This window comes from Spermophilus citellus, assembly GCF_964194105.1.
Source record: "Spermophilus citellus genome assembly, chromosome: 9".
NCBI lineage: Eukaryota > Metazoa > Chordata > Mammalia > Rodentia > Sciuridae > Spermophilus > Spermophilus citellus.
In genome coordinates this window covers 59,126,891-59,151,192 of record NC_138191.1, presented here as the reverse complement: position 1 = coordinate 59,151,192, position 24,302 = coordinate 59,126,891, and the positions used below count along the sequence as shown (strand labels likewise).

The 24,302-nt window shown below is 33.7% G+C and overlaps 1 protein-coding gene across 4 annotated transcripts in view; it reads right to left on the bottom strand.

Annotated features, from left to right (window-relative positions):
• GLMN (glomulin, FKBP associated protein) overlaps positions 1 to 24,302 on the bottom strand; it is a 49,420-nt gene that overhangs the window by 1,113 nt on the left and 24,005 nt on the right. For all 4 annotated transcript variants that reach the window (XM_081305344.1, XM_081305345.1, XM_081305346.1 and 1 more), the window contains 10 exons: positions 18,414 to 18,601; positions 17,473 to 17,526; positions 15,915 to 15,945; positions 15,601 to 15,690; positions 14,416 to 14,457; positions 14,242 to 14,315; positions 13,562 to 13,646; positions 12,964 to 13,070; positions 12,020 to 12,083; positions 178 to 301 (listed from right to left, as the gene is read on the bottom strand). In XM_081305344.1, coding sequence (XP_081161470.1) covers positions 178 to 301; positions 12,020 to 12,083; positions 12,964 to 13,070; positions 13,562 to 13,646; positions 14,242 to 14,315; positions 14,416 to 14,457; positions 15,601 to 15,690; positions 15,915 to 15,945; positions 17,473 to 17,526; positions 18,414 to 18,601 — 859 coding nt within the window. The remainder of the gene's footprint in view (positions 1 to 177; positions 302 to 12,019; positions 12,084 to 12,963; positions 13,071 to 13,561; positions 13,647 to 14,241; positions 14,316 to 14,415; positions 14,458 to 15,600; positions 15,691 to 15,914; positions 15,946 to 17,472; positions 17,527 to 18,413; positions 18,602 to 24,302) is intronic.

Here is a 24,302-nt window from a genome sequence, read left to right as displayed (position 1 = left end):
TAAATTTTCACTAACCCAATTTCAATAGTAATTGGCTTATAGATCAACTAAGAATCATTTTAATTAAAAATAAAATCACAGCTGTTGTGGTCCCTTGTTTGGCATAAGTTAATGTACAAAAAAGTGTTCTTTTTGAATTTGAGAAACTTAATGAAAATAAAATTGCATATTACTAACCTTGGCTGTTTTCTTGGCTATTTTTAATTTCTGCTTCATAATGTGCTTTTGACATATTAAGTCCTGTATGAAGTGGCTTTAAGAAATTATTCTCAATCTTTCCAAGTTCTGTCCATAATCCAGTCTGTTAGGAAGAATTAATAAAAGAATTAGTAATTTGATTCAATACTTACCAGTTTCCTATTACTAAACATGTACTCAAGAGTGGGAGAAACAAAAATAATGAAACATGATCCTTGCTTTTCAAGATAATTTAATGTTTAACACGTTTATACCACAGCTGATTATGTTATATGAATAACAGTTGAAACAAAAATATACATAGGGCCCTATGCTCATTATTATTGTGGCTGCCTTTGGCTAGCTCCTACTTTTGAGAGCTCTAATTTTTATCCAATGAGAAAATTATCTGATGCTAATTTTACATGGTTTGAAACATTTCTCTTCCCATACAAACCATTCCATGATGACTCTATCCTAAATATTCAATGCTGGGCTCTTCAATTTATATCCTTGCTACAGATCAAGATGATTTATTTTCTTTCCTATTGATGGACACTTTTAAAAATATATATATAATTTGGCTGCTTAGGGTTATGTTGTCTCATATCTGAGAAGTTTACATTTCAAGATCATTTCCAGATACAGTACTAAAGGAGGATATTAAAGTCTTTATTTTTAAAAGAAGGGGATGAAGAAGAAAAAGAATTAAAGTCCACTGGCATTATTAAGTTTCTAAGTACTCTTTATACTGGAAAATAATATCTCAGGTAAAAGAGCAACCCAGTTACCCTAACTATAAAAATGAAATGGACCACTTGAAAAAATATTTTTAAATGAACTTATTTTGAGCCAAGCATATATAAAATTTTACTTATAGTCCTCCAGATAAAATCTATCACACTTACTTACATTACACAATTGGTAACATTAGTAACTGTCACATTTCCTTTTCATCTAAATCTGTTCTTTTCATTTGCCCGTGTGTACACTGCTAAGAAAAGTAGAGTTCTAGGGAAGAACTAAAAAAATTCAAAACCTCAGAAATATGCCTATTATTTCATTTAACATCTACAAATTTATCTTGGGGAAATAAAGATGTATGTTCTAATGATTTTACTGCAGAGATGGCTTTTTTTAAAAAATAATGTTTAAATAGTGAAAATTGAAATTCATGAAAACATTTCACAGCAGAATGCTAAGTTCTGGTACATTTACATAATGGATAACTACACAGCCATTAAAACACTGTTCTTCAGTACATATTGGTAAATGAGGAAAAGGTTATATAGCAGTATAATTCCTAGAGTATGACTTCATTTTTATTTTTAAAAATGTATAGATGTGCCAGCAGAGAGTCTAGAAGGGCATATAGCTATAATATCAACAATGTTTGATGGAATTTTGATTACTGCTTTTTACTTAATTATCTTATTTGTTTTCCCCCCAGTACTGGGAATCAAACCTGGGGCTCACCAATTCTAGGCAAGTAATCTACCACTTATTGAGACATATTCCCAACTTAATTATTCTGTCTTTTTTAAAGCCACAAACCTGTTTTTAGTGGTGTAATTTAAAAATTATTTTAAATATACTTCTAAATTTCCATCAACACAAAGTTTCCTTAACTTTTTTATAGAAAACATGACTTATACAGTATTATAGCTGGATTTTCTTCAACCACTGCAGTCCCACAGAATAAGCGTATTAATGTATCACATGTACCCAAGCTCTTGTCTCCTATTTTGACCTCTCTTCATCCAGCCACCACCCCCCCAGCCCCTGCTTTTTCCTTTAAAGAACTTCTCTGTCTACCTCCTTCCCTTTAACCTTCTCTTTTGCCTTCACCTCTAAGCTTACAAGTGGAACACACTACCACTGATGGATTTCACTTCTAGGTAGGTTACTGATGACATTCAAATACGAAGTATGTAGATTATACACCCTTGGAATCCACATTTATCTTTATCAAAATGAAACATTTTCTCATATTTAAATAAAAACACTAGATATGGTTGAATTCCCTTTTATTCAAGAGGTAGTTATTATCCAAACTTGCATGGTTAGCTTCCTAATGTCTGTATCACTTAAAAATACATGACAGGTTTTCATATACTATTTTTATACAATACTGTGAATAATCTTGCTTCAGTTTCCTTTTTTTGTTTATGTTGTACTTTTGAATTATGCTGTATCTCTAATTTTTAAATTTTAATTGGCATATAGGAATCCTGGTATATAATTTATCCTGCCACTACTATTTTTTTTTTTTTTGTATTGGGGATTAAACCCAGGGGTACTTAAACACTGAGCAACATCCCCAGCATTTTTTGTATTTTGAGACAAAGTCTTGCTAAGCTGCTTAGGGCCTCACTAAATTGTAGAGGCTGGCTTTGAACTCGAGATCTGCCTGCCTCAGCCACCTAAGCTGCTGGGATTTCAGGTATGCACCACTGCACCCAGCCTGCTACTAATTTTTCAATATCTCAAACAATGCAGCACTGAAACTGCTGTTTTCTTTTTCATACAGGATAAAAGTTTTTCTACAGTAGTATTTTTCAAAATACTTCTACTATGACCCACAGTTGTGATGTTTCACATCACAATTCAGAACACTTTTATTTATATAGTTGAAATAAAAATCTACCAAAAAACTTTCTTATGTGTAACACTGATATAATTTTATTAATATATAAATATAATGCAGAAAAAAACTATCATTCAAAAATAAACATTACAGCAGATTTTTATTTAATGGGTGCACTTGCTTATTCATAAGGAGTTCTAGCCTAGTGCAATATTGAGCCTAATCTTGTTCTATTGTTTTTTAAAGCCAGGTTTATTTAGGTATCACTTATTTATATTAAAATATACTCTTTTAGCTATGTAGTTCAAAATAAATGTACGTCATATAACCACCACCATGAATTTCCATGATCCCAGAAGTTTGTGTCCTTTTGTTATTTTTCCCTACCCCCAGCAGCCACTGATTTTTGTTTTTGTAATTATTGCCTTTTCCAGAATATCACATAAATGGAATCTTAAATTAGCCCTCTGTGGGTAGGGATGATTGACAAAGATGATTCTAAAATTTATATGACAAAATAAAGGACCTACTGAAAAAGAAAAAACCTGGCAGACTTGCATTACTTGAGTTCAAGACTTAGTACGGATGAGGGTATGTATAATTCAATGGTAGATTTTGTGCTTAATGCATGAGGTCCTGGACTCAATGTGTCCAGTACCAAAACAAACAGAAATACTATTAAACCACAGTAGTCAAGACTATGTGGTACTGATTAAAAAAAATAAGACATATGAGGATTAAAAAAAATAAGACATATGAGGATTGAACAGAGTCCAAAATATAACTCAATTCATTTTTGACAAAGGTATCAACATAATCCAACTAGTTTGAGAAACAGTCTTCTTAACAAATAGTGCTGAAGTCAAAAGAAAATTCTTTTAATTCATGCTTTATACCATATAAATAATTTATTTGAAATGGATCGCAGACCTAATATAAAACTTAAAATTAAATCATTTCTGGGACAATCTTGGGCTAAGCAAATATTTCTTAGAAAGGACCCCTCCAAATAGGTAACATATGCAGTACAGATATGCTGGACAAAGGATAATTTGGGGCTACTCAGAACATTGTATAATTTAAAACTTACAAACTATTTATTTTTGGAATTTTGTATTTAGTATTTTTGGACTGAGCTTGATTATGGGTAAACTGGAGCTGAAGGAAGCAAGATGGTGGGTAACGGGGGACTACTATATTATTTGTTTTGGTATTAAGGACCTATCTTCCCAAATAGACTCACAGTAGCAGTTACGACAATTCTTCTTCTACTCTTTGAAACATATAAGATTTGAGTTATCTGTTTCTTGAAAGTGTGATAAAATTATCTGATCTTAGGTTTTATTTTTTTTTTTTAGTAGATGGTGCTATCTAAAAAATTCCATTTCACTAAAGCTTTCAAATGTACTTATACGTTGTCCTATAATTTTTTATTTTTCTGTGTTTGTACTTATAGTCCCTTTTTAATCAACAGATTATATCTTCATGCAACTTTAAACAATCACACCAGAAAATTCATTTAATAATCCTTTTCTAATATAAGCATTTTAAGCTGGAATTTTTCTCTACCAATGCAGCTGCATTCCACAGTTTTTATTTAGTTTTAGTTAATATTACCATTATTTGCAAATGATACCTCATAAAAATATTTTCATGCATAATATGTGGAAGTTCTCAAATTTCACTATGTTAGTTAAAAATATAGATGTCTTGCTTTACTCAGAGGTTTTCACTGAATAGATACGGAGCTGAATCCAGAAATTTACCAAAAAACCCAGATGATTTTGATTAGGATCATATGCTAGAAATAGTGATCTAAAATGGCAGTATCCAATGCCACTTAAAATTTCAATAACCACAATAGCTATTGTCTACTGTAATGAACAATGCAAATCTAAAAGGTTTTTAATATTAAAACCTTTTCTTTTTTTTTTTTTTTTGAGAGAGAGAGAGAGACAGACAGAATTTTTAATATTTACTTTTTAGTTTTCGGCGGACACAACATCTTTGTTTGTATGTGGTGCTGAGGATCGAACCCGGGCCGCACGCATGCCAGGCGAGCAAGCTACCACTTGAGCCACATCCCCAGCCCTAAAACCTTGTTTTCAATGGTGATAATTTGTCTTAATACACAGCCCATAACCATAAAACTTCAGGTAATAAAAACACATACCAGAATTAGGTTAAAGAAAATTTGTTACATATTCTGTTCAGTATAATTTTACAAATCTTCCCTATGATGAACTGTAATATTTTTAGAAGCACGTAGGAGTGAAGAAGCTATGAAAATAAGAATATTTTCTGTCTTACATTAGGTTACTGTATCTCTTAAAAAAAAAACACTATAAATGGATGGAACTTGAGACCATTATGTTAAGTGAAATAAGTCAGTCTCAAAAGGTCAAGGGTAATGTTTCTCTCATGTGGAAGCTGGAGAGGAAAAAGTAAAGATGTGGAGGCAGGGATCTCATGAAAATCAGAGGGAGATCAGAAGTGGAAAGGGATCCCAGAGGGAGAGGAGAGGAGGGAGGGAGGAAGTCCTAGGAAGTGATGTTGGCCAAATTATAATGTTATATTGAGTGCATGTACGAATGAATATGTAACAAATTCCATCATTATGTACAAATATAATGCACCAATAAAAAATGTGGAAAGAGGGGCTGGGGTTGTAGCTCAGTGGTAGAACACTTGCCTCGCATGTGGTGAGACCCTGGGTTCGATCCTCAGCACCACATTAAAAAAATAAGCAAAAATAAAGATGCTGTGTCCATCTACAACTAAAAAAATATATTTAAAAAAACACAGAAAGAGGAAAAAAACAAAGGAAAATAGAATATTAAGAAAACACTATTAAAAAAAGATAAATGGATTGAGTTAGAGAAGACAATGCTAAGTGAAGTTAGCCAATACCAAATAACCAAATGATATAAGGAGGCTCATTCATTGTGGGATAGGGAGAGGGAACATGGGAGGAATAGATGAACCCAAGATAGGGCAGAGGGGTTGGAGGGGAAGGGAGGGGACATGGGGTCAGAAATGATGGTAGAATGTGGTGATCATCATTATCCAAAGTATATGTATGAAGAACGGATGTGAATATATTTTGTATACAACCAGAGTTATGAAAATCTGTGCCCTAGATGAATAAGAATTGTAATGCATTCTGCTGTCATATATAAATAAAAAAATAAAAAATTTAAAAAATAATTTTAAAAATTCTTTTTCCTTTAAGAAAATGTTTTATTTATCCTTCATTCTTGAAGATCAGTTTAAAGGGCTACAAAACCACAGATTCATATTGGGTTTTTTGTTTGTCTTATCTCAGAATGGTAATTTTGTCTTTTAGCTTCTTTTGCTTCAAATAAGACATCATTCTTATTGTTGTTCTTCTGTAGTGTGTCGTTTTTTCCTCTAGATTCTTTACATGTTTTTCTCTTCATCTGTAATTTTTAGTTTGATAACAAAGGTTCTCAGTGTGGTGTTTCTGCTGGAGATTTACTGGATTTGTAAGTTAATGTCTGTCCTTGATTTTGAAAAATACCTGGCCATTATGTTTTGGAATATTTCTCTTTTCCTTCTGAGACACTGATTACTCTTGCCATAAGTCACTTGTACTCATAGAGCTCAGATGTTATGTTCCATTTTAAAAATCTCTTTTCCTTCTGTATTTGAATTTTATAATTTCTTTTTTAATTTTTAAAATTCCATTATTTATTTATTCTAATTTGTTATACACAATGGTAGAATGCAATTCATTTCGTATTATACATATAGAGCACAATTTTTCAAGTCACTGATTGTACACAAAGTATTTTCACACCATTCATGTCTTCACACATGTACTTAGGGTAATGATGTCTAACTCATTCTACCTCTTTCCTACCCCCTTGCTCCCTCCCTACCTTTTCCTCCCCTTTACCCTATCTAAAGTTCCTCCATTCTTCCCATGCTCCCCCCTCCATTGCCATTATAAGTCAGTATCCTCAAAGAAAACATTTGGCCTTTGGTTTTGGGGGATTGGCTTACTTTCCTTAGCATTATATTCTACAACTCCATCCATTTACCTGCAAATGCCATGATTTTATTCTCTTGTAATACTGAGTAATGTTCCATTGTGTATATATACCAAAGTTTCCCTATCCATTCATCTACTTAAGGGCATCTGGGTTGGTTCCACAATTTAGCTATTGTGAATTGTGCTGCTATAAACATTGATATGGCTGTGTCCCTGCAGTATGCTGTTTTTTTTTTTTTTAAAGAGAGAGAATTTTTAATATTTATTTTTTAGTTTTGGGCGAAAACAACATCTTTATTTGTATGTGGTGCTGAAGATCGAACCCCAGCCGCACGCATGCCAGGCAAGCACGCCACCACTTGAGCCACATCCCCAGCCCCCTGTAGTATGCTGTTTTTAAGTCCTTTGGGTATAAACCAAAGAGTGGGATAGCTGGGTCAAATGGTGGTTCCATCCAAGTTTTCCAAGGAAATCTCCATACTGCTTTCCACATTGGCTGCACTAATTTGCAGTCCCACCAGCAATGTATGAGTGCGCCTTTCCCCCCACATCCTCACCAACACTAACTGCTGTTTGTATTCTTGATAGTTGCCATTCTGACTGGAGTGAGAAAATCTTAAGAGTAGTTTTGATTCGCATTTCTCTAATTGCTAGAGATGTTGAACAACATTTCTTTTATGCATATCCTCTTCTGAGAAGTATCTGTTCAGTTCGTTGGCCCATTTATTGACTGGGTTATTTGTTTTTTGGTGTTAAGGTTTTTGAGTGTTTTATACATCCTAGAGATTAGTGCTCTATCTGATGTGCTTGTGGTAAAGATTTGCGCCTATTCTGTATCTATCCACCTCACTGGTTATTTCTTTTGCTGAGAAGCAGCTTTTTAGTTTGAATCTACCCCATTTATTGATTCTTTGTTTTAATTCTTGCACTATAGGAGTCTTATTAAGGAAGTTGGGCCTAATCTGGCATGATGGAGATTTGGGCCTAGTTTTTCTTCCATTAGGCTCAAGGTCTCTGGTTTAATTCCTAGGTCCTTGATCCACTGTGAGTTGAGTTTTGTGCATGGTGAGAGAGTGAGTTTTAATTTCATTTTGTTACGTGTGGATTTTCCCAGCACCATTTTGTTGAAGAGGCTATCTTTTCTCCAATGTATGTTTTTGGCGCCTTTGTCTAAATATAGGATAACTATAGAATTTCTACACTCCATTTTCAAGCTCACTTACTTTTTCTTCTGCATCCCAGTTTAATGCTATACTTATCATCCCATAAGAATTCTTCATTTCAGTATCCTTCGTTTTTATTTATTTTTACCTCTAGCATTTAATGTGGGTCTTTATGTCACCATTTTTCATTTTTCTGTTGAAATTATTTTTTTAAAATTTTTATCTATTTTAATTAGTTATATATGACAGTAGAATTGCACTTATATACTTTGATATAACACACATAGATGGGATGTAATTTCTCATTTTTCTGAGTATACATATTGTAGAATCACATTGGTCATACAGTCACATACATGCATAAAGTAATAAAGTCTGTTTCATTCTACTATCTTTCTTATTTATCCCCACATCCCCTGCCTTCCCCTCCTTTCACTTCCCTCTACCTATTCTAAGGTAATGCGCTTTTTTTTTTGCATTACAATTCTTAATACACATATATATCCCAATTTTTGTATCTCTGTATATAAAGTATGTTGACACCCAATTCAAGTCTTCGTACATGTACTTTATATAATGACATCCATCACATTCCACCATCCTTGCTAATCCCCTGCCCCATTCCTTTCCCTCCCCACCCCTTTTCCCTATTTAGAATTCATCTATTCCTCCCATGCTCTCCCTCCCAATCCCACTATGGGTCAACCTCCTTATAACAGAGAAAACATTCAGTATTTGTTTTTTGGAGATTGGCTGACTTCACTTAGCATTATCTTCTCCAACGTCATCCATTTACCTGCAAATGCCATGGTTTTGTTCTTTTTTAATGCTAAGTAAAATTCCATTGTGTATATATCTTAAATGTCTAGGAAAAAAAGTAACTTGCAATTGATGTAATAGTTCTGAAATCTTTTCAGTTCTAAGCCTTAACTATACATTCCAAAATCTACTGCAGACTCTTTTACAAAAGGAAGAGAAGGTATTTCTATACCACGATTAAATTTACTTCCAGAACAGACAGGGAACTTGGAAAGAATACAGTCAACCATAATAATGAAGAGGAAAAAAAAAAAAAAGGACATGATCAAGAACCAGCTTTCCCCCTTCTCCTACTTGTATATGTCTTCTTATTTATAAAGTAATACTGCAGAACTTCTGCTACTTGAACTTTTATCACCTGAAATCATTTGGCACTGCAGATACCTCACATGGGATATATTTGTATTTATTTTTTCATTTACTTATTTTTGCAGTATGGGGAATTGAACCCAGAGCCTCCCACATGCTAGGCAAGTGCTCTAATGTTGAGCAACATGCTCAGCACCAGGATATGTTTTAATCTTGAGGAAAGAATAGATTATATAGAATTATATATGTATTATTATGTGAGATATCTGTACTTTTTTCCTAAGTAAAAAGAATATATGTATACATACATTACACAATTTAATTTTTAAAAATTCCTGCTACTAATGATTTTTGAAATCTCGTTTCTTTTGACCCTGCTTTTACTGTACACATTACAATCAGAAGTTATGTAGGAAACAATGGGCAAGCAAGTAGATGGGTAAAAATATGAGTAGTCAAAAGGTAAGGTATAGCATAATTAAGGATGTGCATTGGAATTATTATAATTCAAAACAAGTAATAACTATTTAAAGATACTCCCCAATAAGGAATATTTGGTATAAAAATTAAGTTGGTTTTTATATTAGACATGGAGCATGACTTATGCTGTAAGATTCAAGAAAAGATGTATGAAACTGAGGTATGGGATAAAGTTCTTGACACAATATAGGGAGACAGTCATGAAATAGTAGGGTGAGGAAGGGAATGTCAAAGAGTAAATTAGTGGACAATAACTTGAAATGACAGGAAAAGAAATGGATTATTATTCAATTATGAATCACTTTGTTGTCTTTGAATGATTCTGTTCTTGTTTAAATTTCCTGTATATCTTTCTGATACTTTTAAATTTTTCATCTGACTATTAGCCTCTTGACAAATATCCTATCAAAAATAGGAACTGGGAGGAGTCCTTCTGAATAAAATGCCCCATTATTTAGTATGACAAGAATATAATTTTGTTTTTCCTTTATCCAAAACTTCTTAAAAATTAAGAAACTGCTTTTTTTTTTTTTTTTGGTTATTGGGGATTGAATCCAGAGCTTTGCAAATGCTAAACATGTACTCTACCACTGAGCTAACCCACAGCTACAGAAACTGTCATTTTTTTGATTAACCACAGGAGACAGATTTGCTTCTCATTTTATATATATGATGTATTATAATTGTACATGGGAGAAACATTGCCATAATGCACAAGCTCTTAAGCTGCCTCAAAGACATCAGATTGCCATCTTGGATTAGGTTTTTTTTGCTAATTTCCCTGGTATGATAATTATGTAACTTATGTGGCCAAAATTTAGAATATTTCATCCCTAAGGGAAAAAAAATTAAACCATTAAATAAGAAGTCAGATATATAAACTGGTTGTTATCTTTTTTTTCACCATGAAATGTTCAAGCCAAATCAAAGTGAGTATTATCTGTGGATATCAAAGCAGACATTGTTCAATGCTAAGCTACTCTTAAGTCTTCTTTAGGTAAGAACCTATTTGCTGCCTCTGTATTATACTATATATCACACCTAATAATCTGTGTGTCATAATCACCAAGATTCATTTTCGATGGGTACAGTGGCCCATGCCTATAATGCCAGCAGCTTGGGAAGCTGAGACAGGAGGATTGTAAGTTCAAAGCCAGCCTCTGCAATTTAGCACAGCTGTGGATGTGGCTCAGTGGTAAAACACCCAAGTTAAGTTCCCCAGTACCAAAAAAAAAAAAAAAGATTCATTTTTTTTACTGTTAAGCAACTTAAATCATCTCTTACATAGGTTAACAATCTTTCCTGATAACTAAAAAGGTAAGAACTCATACCTTACCCTAATTATGGACACCTTCCTGAAACCTTAGGGTCTCTTCACTGCTGCTGAATCTTATGCTGTAACTTTTCTGTTTTTACCACAAGTTCCTTTAGGAGCCAAGATTTTTGTGATTTCAAAACTTCTGGCCACTGGAGTTTTAGCCATTTCTACATTTTCTAGATGTGTATCCTTGTGCAAGTTAGTGATTCTTCCTGTACCTATATTATCACTGAAGAGGGAAAAGTAAAGAATAAGTGTTGCATAGCACCTGGCCAGAATAGTGGCTGCCTGTGGCAGGGATAGGATGGAGGTGGAGCAATGAGGTCAGAATTACCTGGGAAGGAGCATAAGGGAACTTCTTGTGATGATTAAATGTTCTCTATTTGATATGGGTTTGGATAAATTAATCTATGTATTTGTTAAACTCTCAGGCATCTTTACCTAAAATCAATTTTTTCATTCTCCCTATACTTTTTTTTTAAAAAATAGATTAACAACACATAATTAAGATGGTTATAGTTAACAGAAGTGACACATATAGGGAAAGCAATTATTAGAATAGGGTAAGTAGAAGGGAAGGAAAAGGTAAAAGCAAATATAACTTTTCTATGACACATCTTCCTCAAACAGTCTTCTACTTATTGAATACTTCAAATGAAATGGTATTTTTTAAAAAAATCCAACTTCCTACACATTATCCAAAAAGTGCTATTAACAAATTTAGTTTTAGTGCTGAAAATACTTCACTTTATCATGTATCTTTTTAAAATACCATAATTTTATATGGTTCAGGCTTAAATCATGAACTATAAGGTAGAGGAAACTGAACAAGTCACCCAAATATAAGTTGAGTTCCACAAGGTTACAGTTAACTTAGGATCTGCAACTTATCTACCCAACAGACCTGAGTGCATCTAGGAAAAGAGCAGAGGCACAACAGGAAAAGCAAAGGGAAAGTTAACTTGGATGTGCAGTGGTAAATGCTCCTGGGAATTAACTGCAGGTGGCAGAATAAATTGTTGGCACTTTATCCCAAACTCTGTAGGGGCTAAGATATTAAACATTGGTTTAAGTAGATACTAATTAAGAAAATCTGAAACATTCCTTATGAATTTTTAATACATTATTTCTTTTTCAAATAATTCACTTACCTGACTGTTATTTTCATTATCTTTGATAACTAAATATCTCAATAAATTTAATGAAGCCATAATCCTGTTAATTAAAAATATAATTTGTTACTTACAGTATAATTTTATATAATCAACAGCAATTTCAATGCACAAAACAAGTTAAAAATCTTGAGAATGTTTTTATAACTATGGTTGTCATTAAAAACTATTACCATCATATCTTTTGGAGAAGGACTAACTTATTACTCGATTTGCATTTAAGCTCACACCAATGCAACTGTGAAAATTACTATTCTCTGTGGGGATTTTTTTTGGGGGGGCAGGTGTGTACCAGGGATCAAACACAGGACCTCATGCATGCTAGACAAATGCTTTACTTCTAGAACATTGTTATCTTTAATATTTGAAAGCACTGTCTTGATTTCTGGATTTTAAGATTCCTTTTGTTTGGGCTGGGGTTGTAGCTCAGTGGTGGAGCACTTGCCTAGCATGTGTGAGGCACTAGGTTTGATCCTCAGCACCACATTCAAACAAACAGACAAACAAACAAATAAATAAAAGATATTGTGTCCATCCACAACTGAAAATACTAAAAAAGAAAAAAATTCCTCTTGTTTGTAAATGCTTAAAAACATTTCTCAACAGCTAGTACATCAAAAGTGAAACTACATGATTTATATGAAAAAAACATTGAAATCAAAATACATAAACTTTTCATAAATTATATACACGAGGTTCTTAATTTTTAGTCACAAACATTAGTTGCAAATCTGTATGGAATGCTGGATACATTAAAGGTATAAAAGAGTATTGGTCATTCTTAAAAGAGATTATATTGTTTTTACACATCAAATAACTTAAATACAAAAATCTTTACTTAACCCAGATCATAAAATCACAGGAAAATATATTTTATTAGTTTAGGTAGTTTACTATTTGAACCTTAGTAATGGTCATCTCACCTATCTGAGTTTTGCAGTAAATCTGTTTCAGCACCCTCTGGGAGAAACAGTACCAAATCTAAAAGAGAAATCAGCTGTGGTCCTGTAAACCATTTGTTTTTTGTTTTCTGAAAAGCAAAATAAAAATTGGGAAAGGTTTAAATAATAGCATGATAAATTGTGTTTTTCTAATACCCTGATGCTGTAAAACTATTAACACATTTAAAATGTATATCTATATTTTTTTAAACTTTAACTTTTGATACTTCTATTCACTTTCCAAACACCTGAAACAAACACTGCTCATTTGAGAATATTGGTGTTTTCTGTTTGCTATATGGAAAATACTGTATATTCACTAATACATGAGACAAGTTTCCATTTACTTTTCAGAAGCATATGACAAAACAAAATGTCATAATTTTAGCTCAAAAAATTAATACAATTTAAATTTAGAGTTAACAAAACTTCAAAATTAAGTGTTTTTTTTTTTTTTTTTAAAGAATAGAAATAGGGAAAGAATACTAAAGAAAGAAAAAGACTAGGGCAAAACCCCACATTGATATATTCCTAATATTAATAAATTAATTGGAAACTGACACCTTATCTATGTTCTTACCTTAAATGACAAGTCAATCTGATTTTTGATATTTTGAATAATAAAGGCCTCCACACCTGAGTGATTACTTGTATTCAATAAGCACCTTGAAAGCAAAAATTACAACGTATGAAATTATTCTGAACTACATTACAACTAAATGATGATGAAAGTTTTGCAAATTCAAATGGGCCATGTTTTATTTCTAGGGATATAAAATCCATAATGAAGGTAATAAGCAAGAGAGATCAAGCAATTACAAAGCCACTTGTAATAGTTACTGTTCTTACTAACTAGTAAATTCTATTTATAACTGGATATTTCCAAAATTATAAAGTTCTAGTGTTTTGAAATTATACATCTAGAGCTATTCTCAACTGTGAATAGTGGAGATTATTAAAATTGTAAAGTTCTAGCAGGAGTGTTTCAACCTCAGTTTAATCTTTTTAAAACCTATTTTAAGTTTGGAGTACTCCAATTAATTGAACTGAACTATATATTATATATATGGATATATATGTATCCAAAATATTTGATAAACCTCTACTTGTCACAGATTAGACAATTATAATATGGCTTTTAACTAGAGTTGAATTATGTGTAAAACATACTGAAATACTATATCCTATAATAATTACATAGTATTAACTTGACTTTTAATCAACCATAATACTTAACAATTAGCCATGCCTGATACATACCTAAATAAAGTATATTTGCCTTGTGAATCCAACTTGTTAATATACAGTTGAAGCATAGCTAAACTCTTTTTCCTCTAAAATGGAACAAATAAAATTGTTACATAAAATGAATAAAAATAAAATTATTTATCAAAATTTCTTATTATAACTCATTAGTCCCCCAAATGTACATACCAATGTCTCAATGGGACAAAGTGTCATCACTTTGACTAAGCCCTGGAAATTAAAAAAAAAAAAAATTTAATTTTGATGTAAATAGGTTATAGTGACTGCAAACAAATACATTACCAATAGTGAATACTAAAAATTCAAAGAAGTGAGGGTAGATTTATAAGTAAAGTAAGTTATTTTTTTTCCTTTCATTCCACTACTATTTCTATAAGGAAACTTAACTATAATTGATTTTGTAATTAACAGAATGAGATGTTACAAAGTGTGTTTTTAAAAGTGAATGATAAACCGGGCATGGTGTTGCAAGCCTATAATCTCAGCGGCTCAGGAGGCTGAGGCAGGAGGATTTTGAGCCTCAGCACAAGTGAGGTGCTAAGCAACTCAGTGAGACCCTGTCTCTAAATAAAATACAAAATAGGGATGGGGATGTGGCTCAGTGGTGAGTGCCCCTGAGTTTAATCCCTGATAACCAACCCCCCAAAAAAGTAAATGGTTGTTTTCAAATATATCTATAGAGTGGCAAGAAAATGAAATCAAGCATGTAGAAGAAATGGAGTACAAGAAATGGAGTACATTGCAAGGCCCTGACTGATCTTAAGAAATAATTTAACTTGTTATAACTGATATATTCCATCTTAATATTAACAAAAGTCATGATTTTCTATTTAAATATTAAGAAATGTCTACAGCTAAGGACTTATTTGGATATTATAACCAACAAAGAGTACTAGGCAAAATAAATGCAAGGAAGGAAAAACAAAATGTTTTTCTAGTAGTGAGTTAGTAAATGCTTCAGATGCTTCAGAAAAGTTAAAGGAATTTCATTTTCAAGAACCCTATAGAAACAAAAAGTATTCAACAAGAAAGTTAATACATTTTCACTAGATGTTATGGTATCAACTATGGTAGCCACTAATAGATATTTAATTTCAAATTAATTTAAATTAAATTTAAAATTCCTGAGTCCCATTAGCCACATTTCAAGCATTCAATAAGGCTCCTGGCTTTTCTACTGTATGATACAGATAATTACATTTCCATCATTATAGAAGGTTCTATTGAATGGCAATACACTTGAGTTTTCAGAGGTAAAGAAAGTGGCAGAGGAGGAATTGGAGGAATCTTTACCTTACTAAAGTTTAGGAATGTAAGGAGTTATTTTCAAGTTACAGTGTATGTTTTATTTACCTGAGGTACAGTAAGAAAACTCTTGATTTCTAAGTACTGGTAAAGTATACTGTTGTCTTCTATTCTCAATAAACCATTCTCCAGCAGTTCCTACAGATTAAAATATATGCAAGGTGAAATCAATAGCTGTGTTGACAAGATTTGTATTTAAATTATAATGGAAGAGGTTAAGGATGTGGCTCAGTGGTAGAGTGCTAGGCCCTGAGTTCAATACCCAGCACCACCAAAACACAAACAAAAAAGTATACATTCACACACACAAGTATCTGTGTGTGTGTGTGTGTGTGTGTGTGTATAAAACAAACAAATCTTACCAATCCTTTGGAGAAAACAGACTCTTCTGTTCTGGAAGAGAATATTAAAATTTGTCAATATGGTTTTATAAATTGTTTTCAAATGAATCTTTAGGAAAAACAAATGTATATCATTAAGGATAAATTTTGTTGAAGAATTAGTGAAAATTCTTCATCTCCTTTAATATCTCTTTTGATTTGGGTCCAAATCTGACCAAAACTACCTGCTCAGAGCCTATTTATTGATAGCAAATCAACAGATTTTCAATAGCAAGTGCTAAGAAATAAATTATAACTGATATATTCCAATTGGCTGTTCTATAAATTTTTTCAATTATTTTTATACAAAAAAGAATTAAATATTCCACTTGTGATAATACTTTTTAAATAATTAATCATTATTAACTAAATATTTAAGATCTTTGGAAAACCAATTTCAGGCTCCAGGTTCTTATTCTAGCCATGCAAGTAGTTAGAAGGGTTATGTTTTTGGTTAATGACTAAATTGTTTGGAAATATTAATACAGAACTTAAGCCAGACACAGTGGCACATGCCTATAATCCCAGTGACTCGGGCAGCTGAGGTAGGAGGATCATAAGTTCAAAGCCAGCCTCAGCAACTTAGTGATACCCTAAGCAACTTAGAGCCTATCTCAAAATAAAAAAAATAATAAGGGCTAGGGATGAAGTTCAGTGGTTAACACCCTGGGTTCAATCCCTGGTACCAAAAAAAACAAAGATTCAAAACAATACATATTTTCATTGTATGAATAACAGAAACTACATGAAATAAATATAAAATCATTAGGGCTTATATAATACAGAAAATGTATAGAGTCTATAACTACTTGTGCCAGGAGACCCTTGAAATTCATGCCTTAGAGGCTAAGGCTTTGGACATTTGCCACATTACAAATCTTGCTTCACCTGGGAAGAGATGGAATTGATAAACTGTCACTAGTGTTAATAGAGGAGAGCATTGCAAGGCCCTGACTGATCTTAAGAAATAATTTAACTTGTTACAGGGAGAGACACCATTTAGAGTTGTGCAAAATGCTTAAATTTTCTGTCTGTAGAAATTATGCATACCTGTTACCCTGTAATTTCTTCTTCCTTTTTTTCCTTTTTTATAAAAAAAGAAAGTCCTCTTTCTTAGCACCCCAAATGAGAAAAGGTATAATTGATCTTAGCACCTCAAATGAGAAAAACTATAACTGAATATCACTGCCAATGATCAAAGTTAAAAACTGTGAGGTTAAGAAGTCTACTTCCTTTTGATATAGTTTACATTGCATCCATGAAGCAAAAAGATGAACTTCTTGTATTGACTGACCCTCCTTAGATGGAGAAGCCTGCAGTGGGGTAAAAAATTACCATCTTTTGAAGTAAGGTTAAAAACCTTAGATAACTGGAAAATCCCTTATTAAGAAAAAGACTTAATAAATAAATATTCACTTCACTGTTTTATAAAATAATCAATTAATTAGGGCCTTGTGAAGAGAAGGCCATCTCCCTGATCTTAACAAGGTTTATTTAAACACTACTATTTAATCCTGAGATACTATATAAATGATCTTACCTTTGCAAAAAGACTTCAATATGCCCCATATTAAACTGCAAAAGGTATGATGGGCTAAAATAGAAAAAAAAATGATGTATACACACATATTTATAAATTTTAATATACAGTTATAGGTTGAATGAAATATATTCTCCCTCAAAAAGATATGTTGGAGTCACAGTAGTACTCACAATATGACCTTATTTGGGGTAAAGCGAGGTCTTTGGGTAGGCCTGAATCCAATTATGACTGGTTTCTATTAAAAAGGGAAATTTGGACAGACATGTACACAGGGAGACTACCAAATGAACACGAAGGCAGAGAACAGGGTAACAGATCTATAAGCCAAAGAACACCAAAGACTGGGAGCAAACCACTAGAAGCTAGAGGCAGAGGCATGAATGAGACTCTCCTTCACAGCCCTTGGAAAGAAACAACCTTCTGAGACACGTTAATCTCAGACTTCTAAGGTTCTAGAACTAAGATAATACATTTCTGTTATTTTAAACATCTAGTTTGTGGTACTTTACTTTAGCAGCCTTAACAAATATGCATATTTCATAAGTTATTGTAATATGATAGAATATGATACTTAAAAGTAACCATGAGTAGTACCTAGCCACCTGCCCTGCTTATAGTTCTGGGAGGCACCAAAAGCTTCAAAACCAAGACCAGTTTAACACTTTTGACTCTTGTGCCCACCATTCCCTTATACAGATTTTAATATTCACCTCTTTTTATTTTAACATTTCATCTGGGCTAGGATTGTAGCTCAGTGTTAGAGCACTTTCCTAGTACCTGGCTTTAACATTATAGCCAGTATCATTTAGAATAAAAACAGACTTTGTTTATACTTTATTTTAAATGTACTAGTATGTTAATATGTATATACTGGACATTAGATAAATGAGAGTTTGATACTTTTAGAATACATGAATAAACCAAATACTAACTCTTACCTTAAGACCATTGGAAGCTGATCAATACTGATGCCCTGAACAAATACTAGATATGCCAGAGAAGCCATAGAGTCTGCTAATTGTTTGTCTTCTTCTTCCTCAACTTCAAGGTAATCCCAAGTCCTCTTTTTCCTTCCATGATTAAAAATAATTTTGGGGAAAGGGTGTCCAATAGCTGATAAAAACCCCTGTGAAATAGGTTAAAAAAGGAAGCTATAGCAGGCAAGACTCGAAGGTAACCTTTTATCCCATTTACACACACTGTATAATCTCCTCCTCTTGAGGATGGGTAGGACCTGTAAGACTTGTTTTAACCAAGATAATATGTCACTCCCATGATTAGGTCATATGTCAAAAATGAAAGGATTTTTGTAGACATGATTAAGGTTCCCTAATCAGTTGAGGTCTAGGGCTAGCCCCCCAGAGTCAGAAATTCTCCCTGCTGGCTTTAAAAAACTGAGCTACATATTACAGGAGTATCTATGGAGAGGGTTTTGTGGCAAGAGGACTACAGGTAACCTCTAGAGGCTGGAAAGCAGTCCCTGGCCAATGGCCAGCAAGAAATGGGGATCTCAATCCTACAGCTTTAATGAGATGAATTCTACCAAAAACCTGAGGAAACTTGGAAATTTATCTTTTCCCACTGAAGCTCCTGATAACAATGCAAGCCCGACCAACAACTGCCCTACAATCTGAGAGGCTGAGCAGAAAATCCAAGCTGTAGATTCTTGATCCAAAAAAAAAAAAAAAAAAACAACAAAAACTGATAATGTCTGTTGTTTTAAACTGCTAAGTTTGTGGGAATTTGTTACACAACAGTAGGAAAGACAGAAGCCAACAACAAAATCATTTTACATAAGCATTTATATGGTTTCTAAATTAATTCATAATCATAATTAAAGGCACACACACAAATGAGTTATCAATGATATGATTGCCAGATGAAGGGCTCTTTTTTTAAAAAAATATTTTTTAGTTGTAGTTGGACACAATACTTTTATTTCACTTGTTTATTTTTGTATTTGGTGCTGAGGATCGAACCCCGGGTCTCGCACGTGAGGCAAGCGCTCCACTGCTGAGCCACAACCCCAGCCCTGAAGGGCTCTTTTGAAATTTTTTTTCAGTTGCTGATAGACGTTTATTTTATTTATTTATACGTGATGCTGAAAATAGAACCCAGTGCCTCACACATGCCAGGCAAGTGCGCTACCACTGAGCCTCAGCCCTAGCGGCTCTTTTTTTAAAATAGTGTTTTTAGTTGTAGATGGACACAGTACCTTTATTTTATTTATTTACTTGTTTCTTTATGTGGTGCTAAGGATCGAACCCAGTGCCTGACAGATTGCTAGGTAAGCACTTTACCACTAAGCTATAACCCCAGCCCAGATGAAAGGCTCTTAAGTGAACAAAAGAAAATCATTTCACATTCTAATAACAATTAAGTGTTTTATACACAAAGACAGAAAGCAGAACAGTGGTTGCCATGCAATGAGGGAAAGAGAGAAGGAGAAGTCAGTGTGTATTTGGTAATGGTTTTGGGTGGGAAGATATAATCCTATCTACCTAAATACAAAGTGGTCCAGAAGAACACACATCAGTGCCAGCAAGGCTTGAGAAATCCATGCTAACATCTCAGGTCATATAAATTCTCAAGTCATAAAAGACACATCTTTGCATTAGAGTATAGGACCACAGCTTTAAAGCTTTATGCTCAAGAAACACAAAATCAGCTCTATGCTCTTAAAACTATTTCTAAGTCTAATATCTGAAAAGCACTTGACCTTCAAAATGCATTAGAATTGATTGACTAGTTTCTTTCTTCTTTTTTTTAAGATGGAGTCTTACTATACTGCCCATGCTGGCATAGAATTTGGGGATTCTTCTGCCTCAATTTCCAGATTAGCTGGTGTTTTACAGGTGCATGCCACCATGCCTGGTTCACTGGAATTGATTTTGACTGTACTATTTACTGGCTATGTAACACTGGGTGAGTTACTTAACCTCTCTAAACTTCCACTTGCTTATGTAAGAAATAACATAATACCTATGTTAAATATTTACTGAGCATCTCCAAAACAAAGTTTAAGAAACTTAAGGTCACACAAAACTAACATACAGAAGTTAAAAGGGAATTAATAACAACAACAGTTAAAGCAGAATGAATACTGACCTTCTATATATGTCCTCTTTTATTCCAAAATTCTATATATTTACTCTATTCACTCTTTTATTCAGTGCCAGGCACTGAGCCTAACATTGTAAAGAATTACAAAGCTAAATAAGACTTTGCCGGCCTTTGGGGAAATTAAAATCTGTCAATTCCAGATGGTTCCATTAGTCATTTCAGAACATAAAAAAGAACCATGAAAAATCATCTTCAGTCATAAGAGACTGTTATTTAGCTAACAGATGCTAAATATAGATTGCTGTACTGATTTTTCAAAGCCACACATTCTTGTTATAGCTACAAGATAAAAAGTTTATTACATTCAGATTCTCATTGTCTTTTTTGTGGGAGGGTACTGGGGATTGAATTCAGGGGCACTCAACCCCTGAGCCATATCCCCAGGCCTATTTTATATTTTATTTAGAGACAGGGTCTCACCGAATTGCTAAGGACCTCACCATTGCTGAGGCTGGCTTTGAACTAGCAATCCTCCTGTCTCAGCTTCCCAAGCCCGGTTTGTGCCACAAAGCCCGGTCTCACTTTTGTAGTTAAAGATGGACTTGATACCTTTATTTTATTTATTTATTTTAATGTAATGCTGTGGATTGGACTCAGTGCCTCACATATTCTAGGTAAGCACTCTACCACTGAGCTACAACTGCAGCCCCCAGTCTATCCTATGAGGAATATTCCTATATGGCAGCCTTTGGGACATTCATTCAGTTCTATACCAACAAAAAAAAACAGTGCCCAAGTAAGGATTGCTGAGGTAAGTCAATGTAGTCACACCACACTTACCAGTACTCCTCCAGCAAACAACAAATGAAACAACATTTCATTTCCTACCTCATCTCACCTCTACTTCTTGACTGCTTTGTGTTTCCTCACTCCTGGCCCTTTCTATTTGAACTGCTCCTCCCTCTGAGATCTAAGGATTACTCTTCTATACCCTAAACCTCTTCATGGAACACTTGCTCTGCCTTATTGCATTAATTAAATTGATGTCATTTCTGGTGGGAAGAACTGCTCATTCTCTCACACCTTTTATACAACAGGGCCAGGAAGGCAGCCCTGGGAGACACAAATAGGTACATTAGTATTATCTTGGCTCTTTCTGTACTCTTCAGCAAAAAATGTTTTCCTCTGATGCAGAAGCTGTACTGTCCTTTTCTCTGTCATGTGTTGACTTCCTGATCATTTACTCACATTCACTGAAGATTATGGCATTTGCTTACAATTTTTTCTCTATCCAATTCCTGTTATGATGCTGAGAAAGTTGAATGTTCATGTAGGTAACTCTTTATAAGAGGCCAACCTCATTTCTAAATACTAATCATCTTCAAGTTCTAATCCATTTCAGCACCTAATCCTATTCTGAATCTCTGCTAACATTTGGAGTTGTTTCACACCAAATACCTTAAACTTCATGATCTCATTTTCTGACCAAACCCTCTTATTCTGTCTCTGTCTACCAGTCTGCTTTTCAGCCTAACTTCTCTAACCCAGTGATCCCTTCATTTTAACCTACTTATCCATCCACTTTTATCCTATCTCCTATTTCTTTCCCTAACCATCCTTGATCACTTGAACTATCTGCACCCTGTAACTCCTTCATCTGCACCTATGCAGTAAAAGGTCAACTTAAAAATAACTACAATCCAACTTTTCTACGTAAACACCCAGGTAAGTGAGTACTACTATAGAAATCACACAAAAATACAGACTGTTACCCTTATAGCTGTGGTCTCCAACAACACTTGCATGGTTTTCTACCATCTCTTCCTCTCCCCTCAAGTACTCCAAACCTTTGACTGGTTTCCTGTAGCTTTTTATTCAATCCTCATTTCTATGCCCTCATTTTTTAAATTTATTTATTCTTGTTATATATGAGAACTCATTTCAATTCATATTACACATATAAAGCACAATTTTTCATGTCTCTTGTTGTACACAAAGTAGAATCACACCATTCACGACTTCATACATGTCCTTAGGGAAATGATGTCCATCTCATTCTACTGTCTTTACTACCCCCATGCCTCTTACCTTCCCCTTTGCCCTATCTAAAGTTCATTCATTCCTCCCATGCTCCCCCATCCATCCCCATTATGGATCAGCATCCTCATATCAGAAAAACATTCAGCATTTGGTTTTTCAGGATTGGCTAACTTCACTTAGCATACTATTCTCCAATACTATCCAATTACCAGCAAACACCATGATTTTATTCCCTTTTAATGCTGAGTAATATTCCAAATTGTGTATACAAACCACATTTTTTTTTTTATCTGTTTATCTACTGAAGGGCATCTAGGTTGGTTTCACAATTTAGCTATTGTGAATTGTGCTGCTATAAACATTCTTGTGGCTGCCTCACTGCAGTATGCTGTTTTTAAGTCCTTTGGGTATAAACCAAGGAGTGGAATAGCTGGGTCAAATGGTAGTTCCATTCCCAGTTTTCCAAGAAATCTCCATACTGCTTTCCATATTGGCTGCACCTATTTGCAGTCCCTCCAGCAATGTATGAGTGTACCCTTTTCCCTCGCCAACACTTATTGGTCTGACTGGAGTGAGATGAAATGAATAGTTTTGATTTGCATTTCTCTAATTGCTAGAGATGTTGAACATTTTAAAATATATTTGTTGATTGTATATCCTCTTCTGAGAAGTGTCTGTTCAGGTCCTTGGCCCACTTATTGATTGGGTTATTTATTTATTTTTTTGGTGTTTAGCTTTTTGAGTTCTTCATATATCTTAAAAGATCAGTGCTCTATCTGATGTGTGCGTGGTAAAAATTTGCTCCCATTCTGTAGGCTATCTATTCACCTCACTGATTGTTTCTTTTGCTAAGAAGAAGCTTTTTAGTTTGAATCCATCCCATTTATTAATTCTTGATTTTAATTCTTGTGCTATAATAGTCATATTAAGAAAGTCAAGGTCTAATCCAACATGATGGAGATTTGGGCCTACATTTTCCTCTATTAGGCACAGGGTCTCTGGTTTAATTCCTAGATTCTTGATTATGCCCTCATTCTTGAAGAGGTCATCTCTTTCCCCTAGAAATTCAAGGCTAGAGAGTTTGATTTCCCTAAATTATAATATCCCATTTCTGCTACAAATTTCTTGACATACATATCCATTTTTATCTCCTCCTCTTCAAGCATCCTCTTATTCCTTGTTCCTGTGCCCAGATGCCTGCTCTTGGGCCATGTCTTTTCAGTTATCCCAATAAACACCTCTCTTTTCTCCTCTGATGATTTGTACCTTATTTGTCTATAAACATGCTCAAACCTTTCCACCTCCTGTCACTTTGCTTCCATTGGCCCAAGTTTTCTAGCTAATGCCTCTTCCCTTCCTTATTCATTCAGACTCTTTTAAATAGTACATCTCCTTTTCTTATTTTTTTAATTCTTTTACTCATTCCACTCTGATTTTTGTCTTCAGCACTATACTCGAAAAACTGTTCTTGCTAAGATTATCAATGCAATCTTACTTTCTAATCCAATGGATGCTTTCCAACTCCTACAGGATTTCTCTGCTACATTTAATAGTATTGATTACTTTGTTCTTCCTGAAACCCCACTACCCCAGTTTCTGTGATATTTCTATCAATTTTCCTTTTGATCTCTTTGGTGGGTTCCTCCGAAGTGGTAATAGTCTTTAGGGTGTAGTTTCAAGCCCTTTTCTTAGGCTGAACTCATATATATATATATATATATATA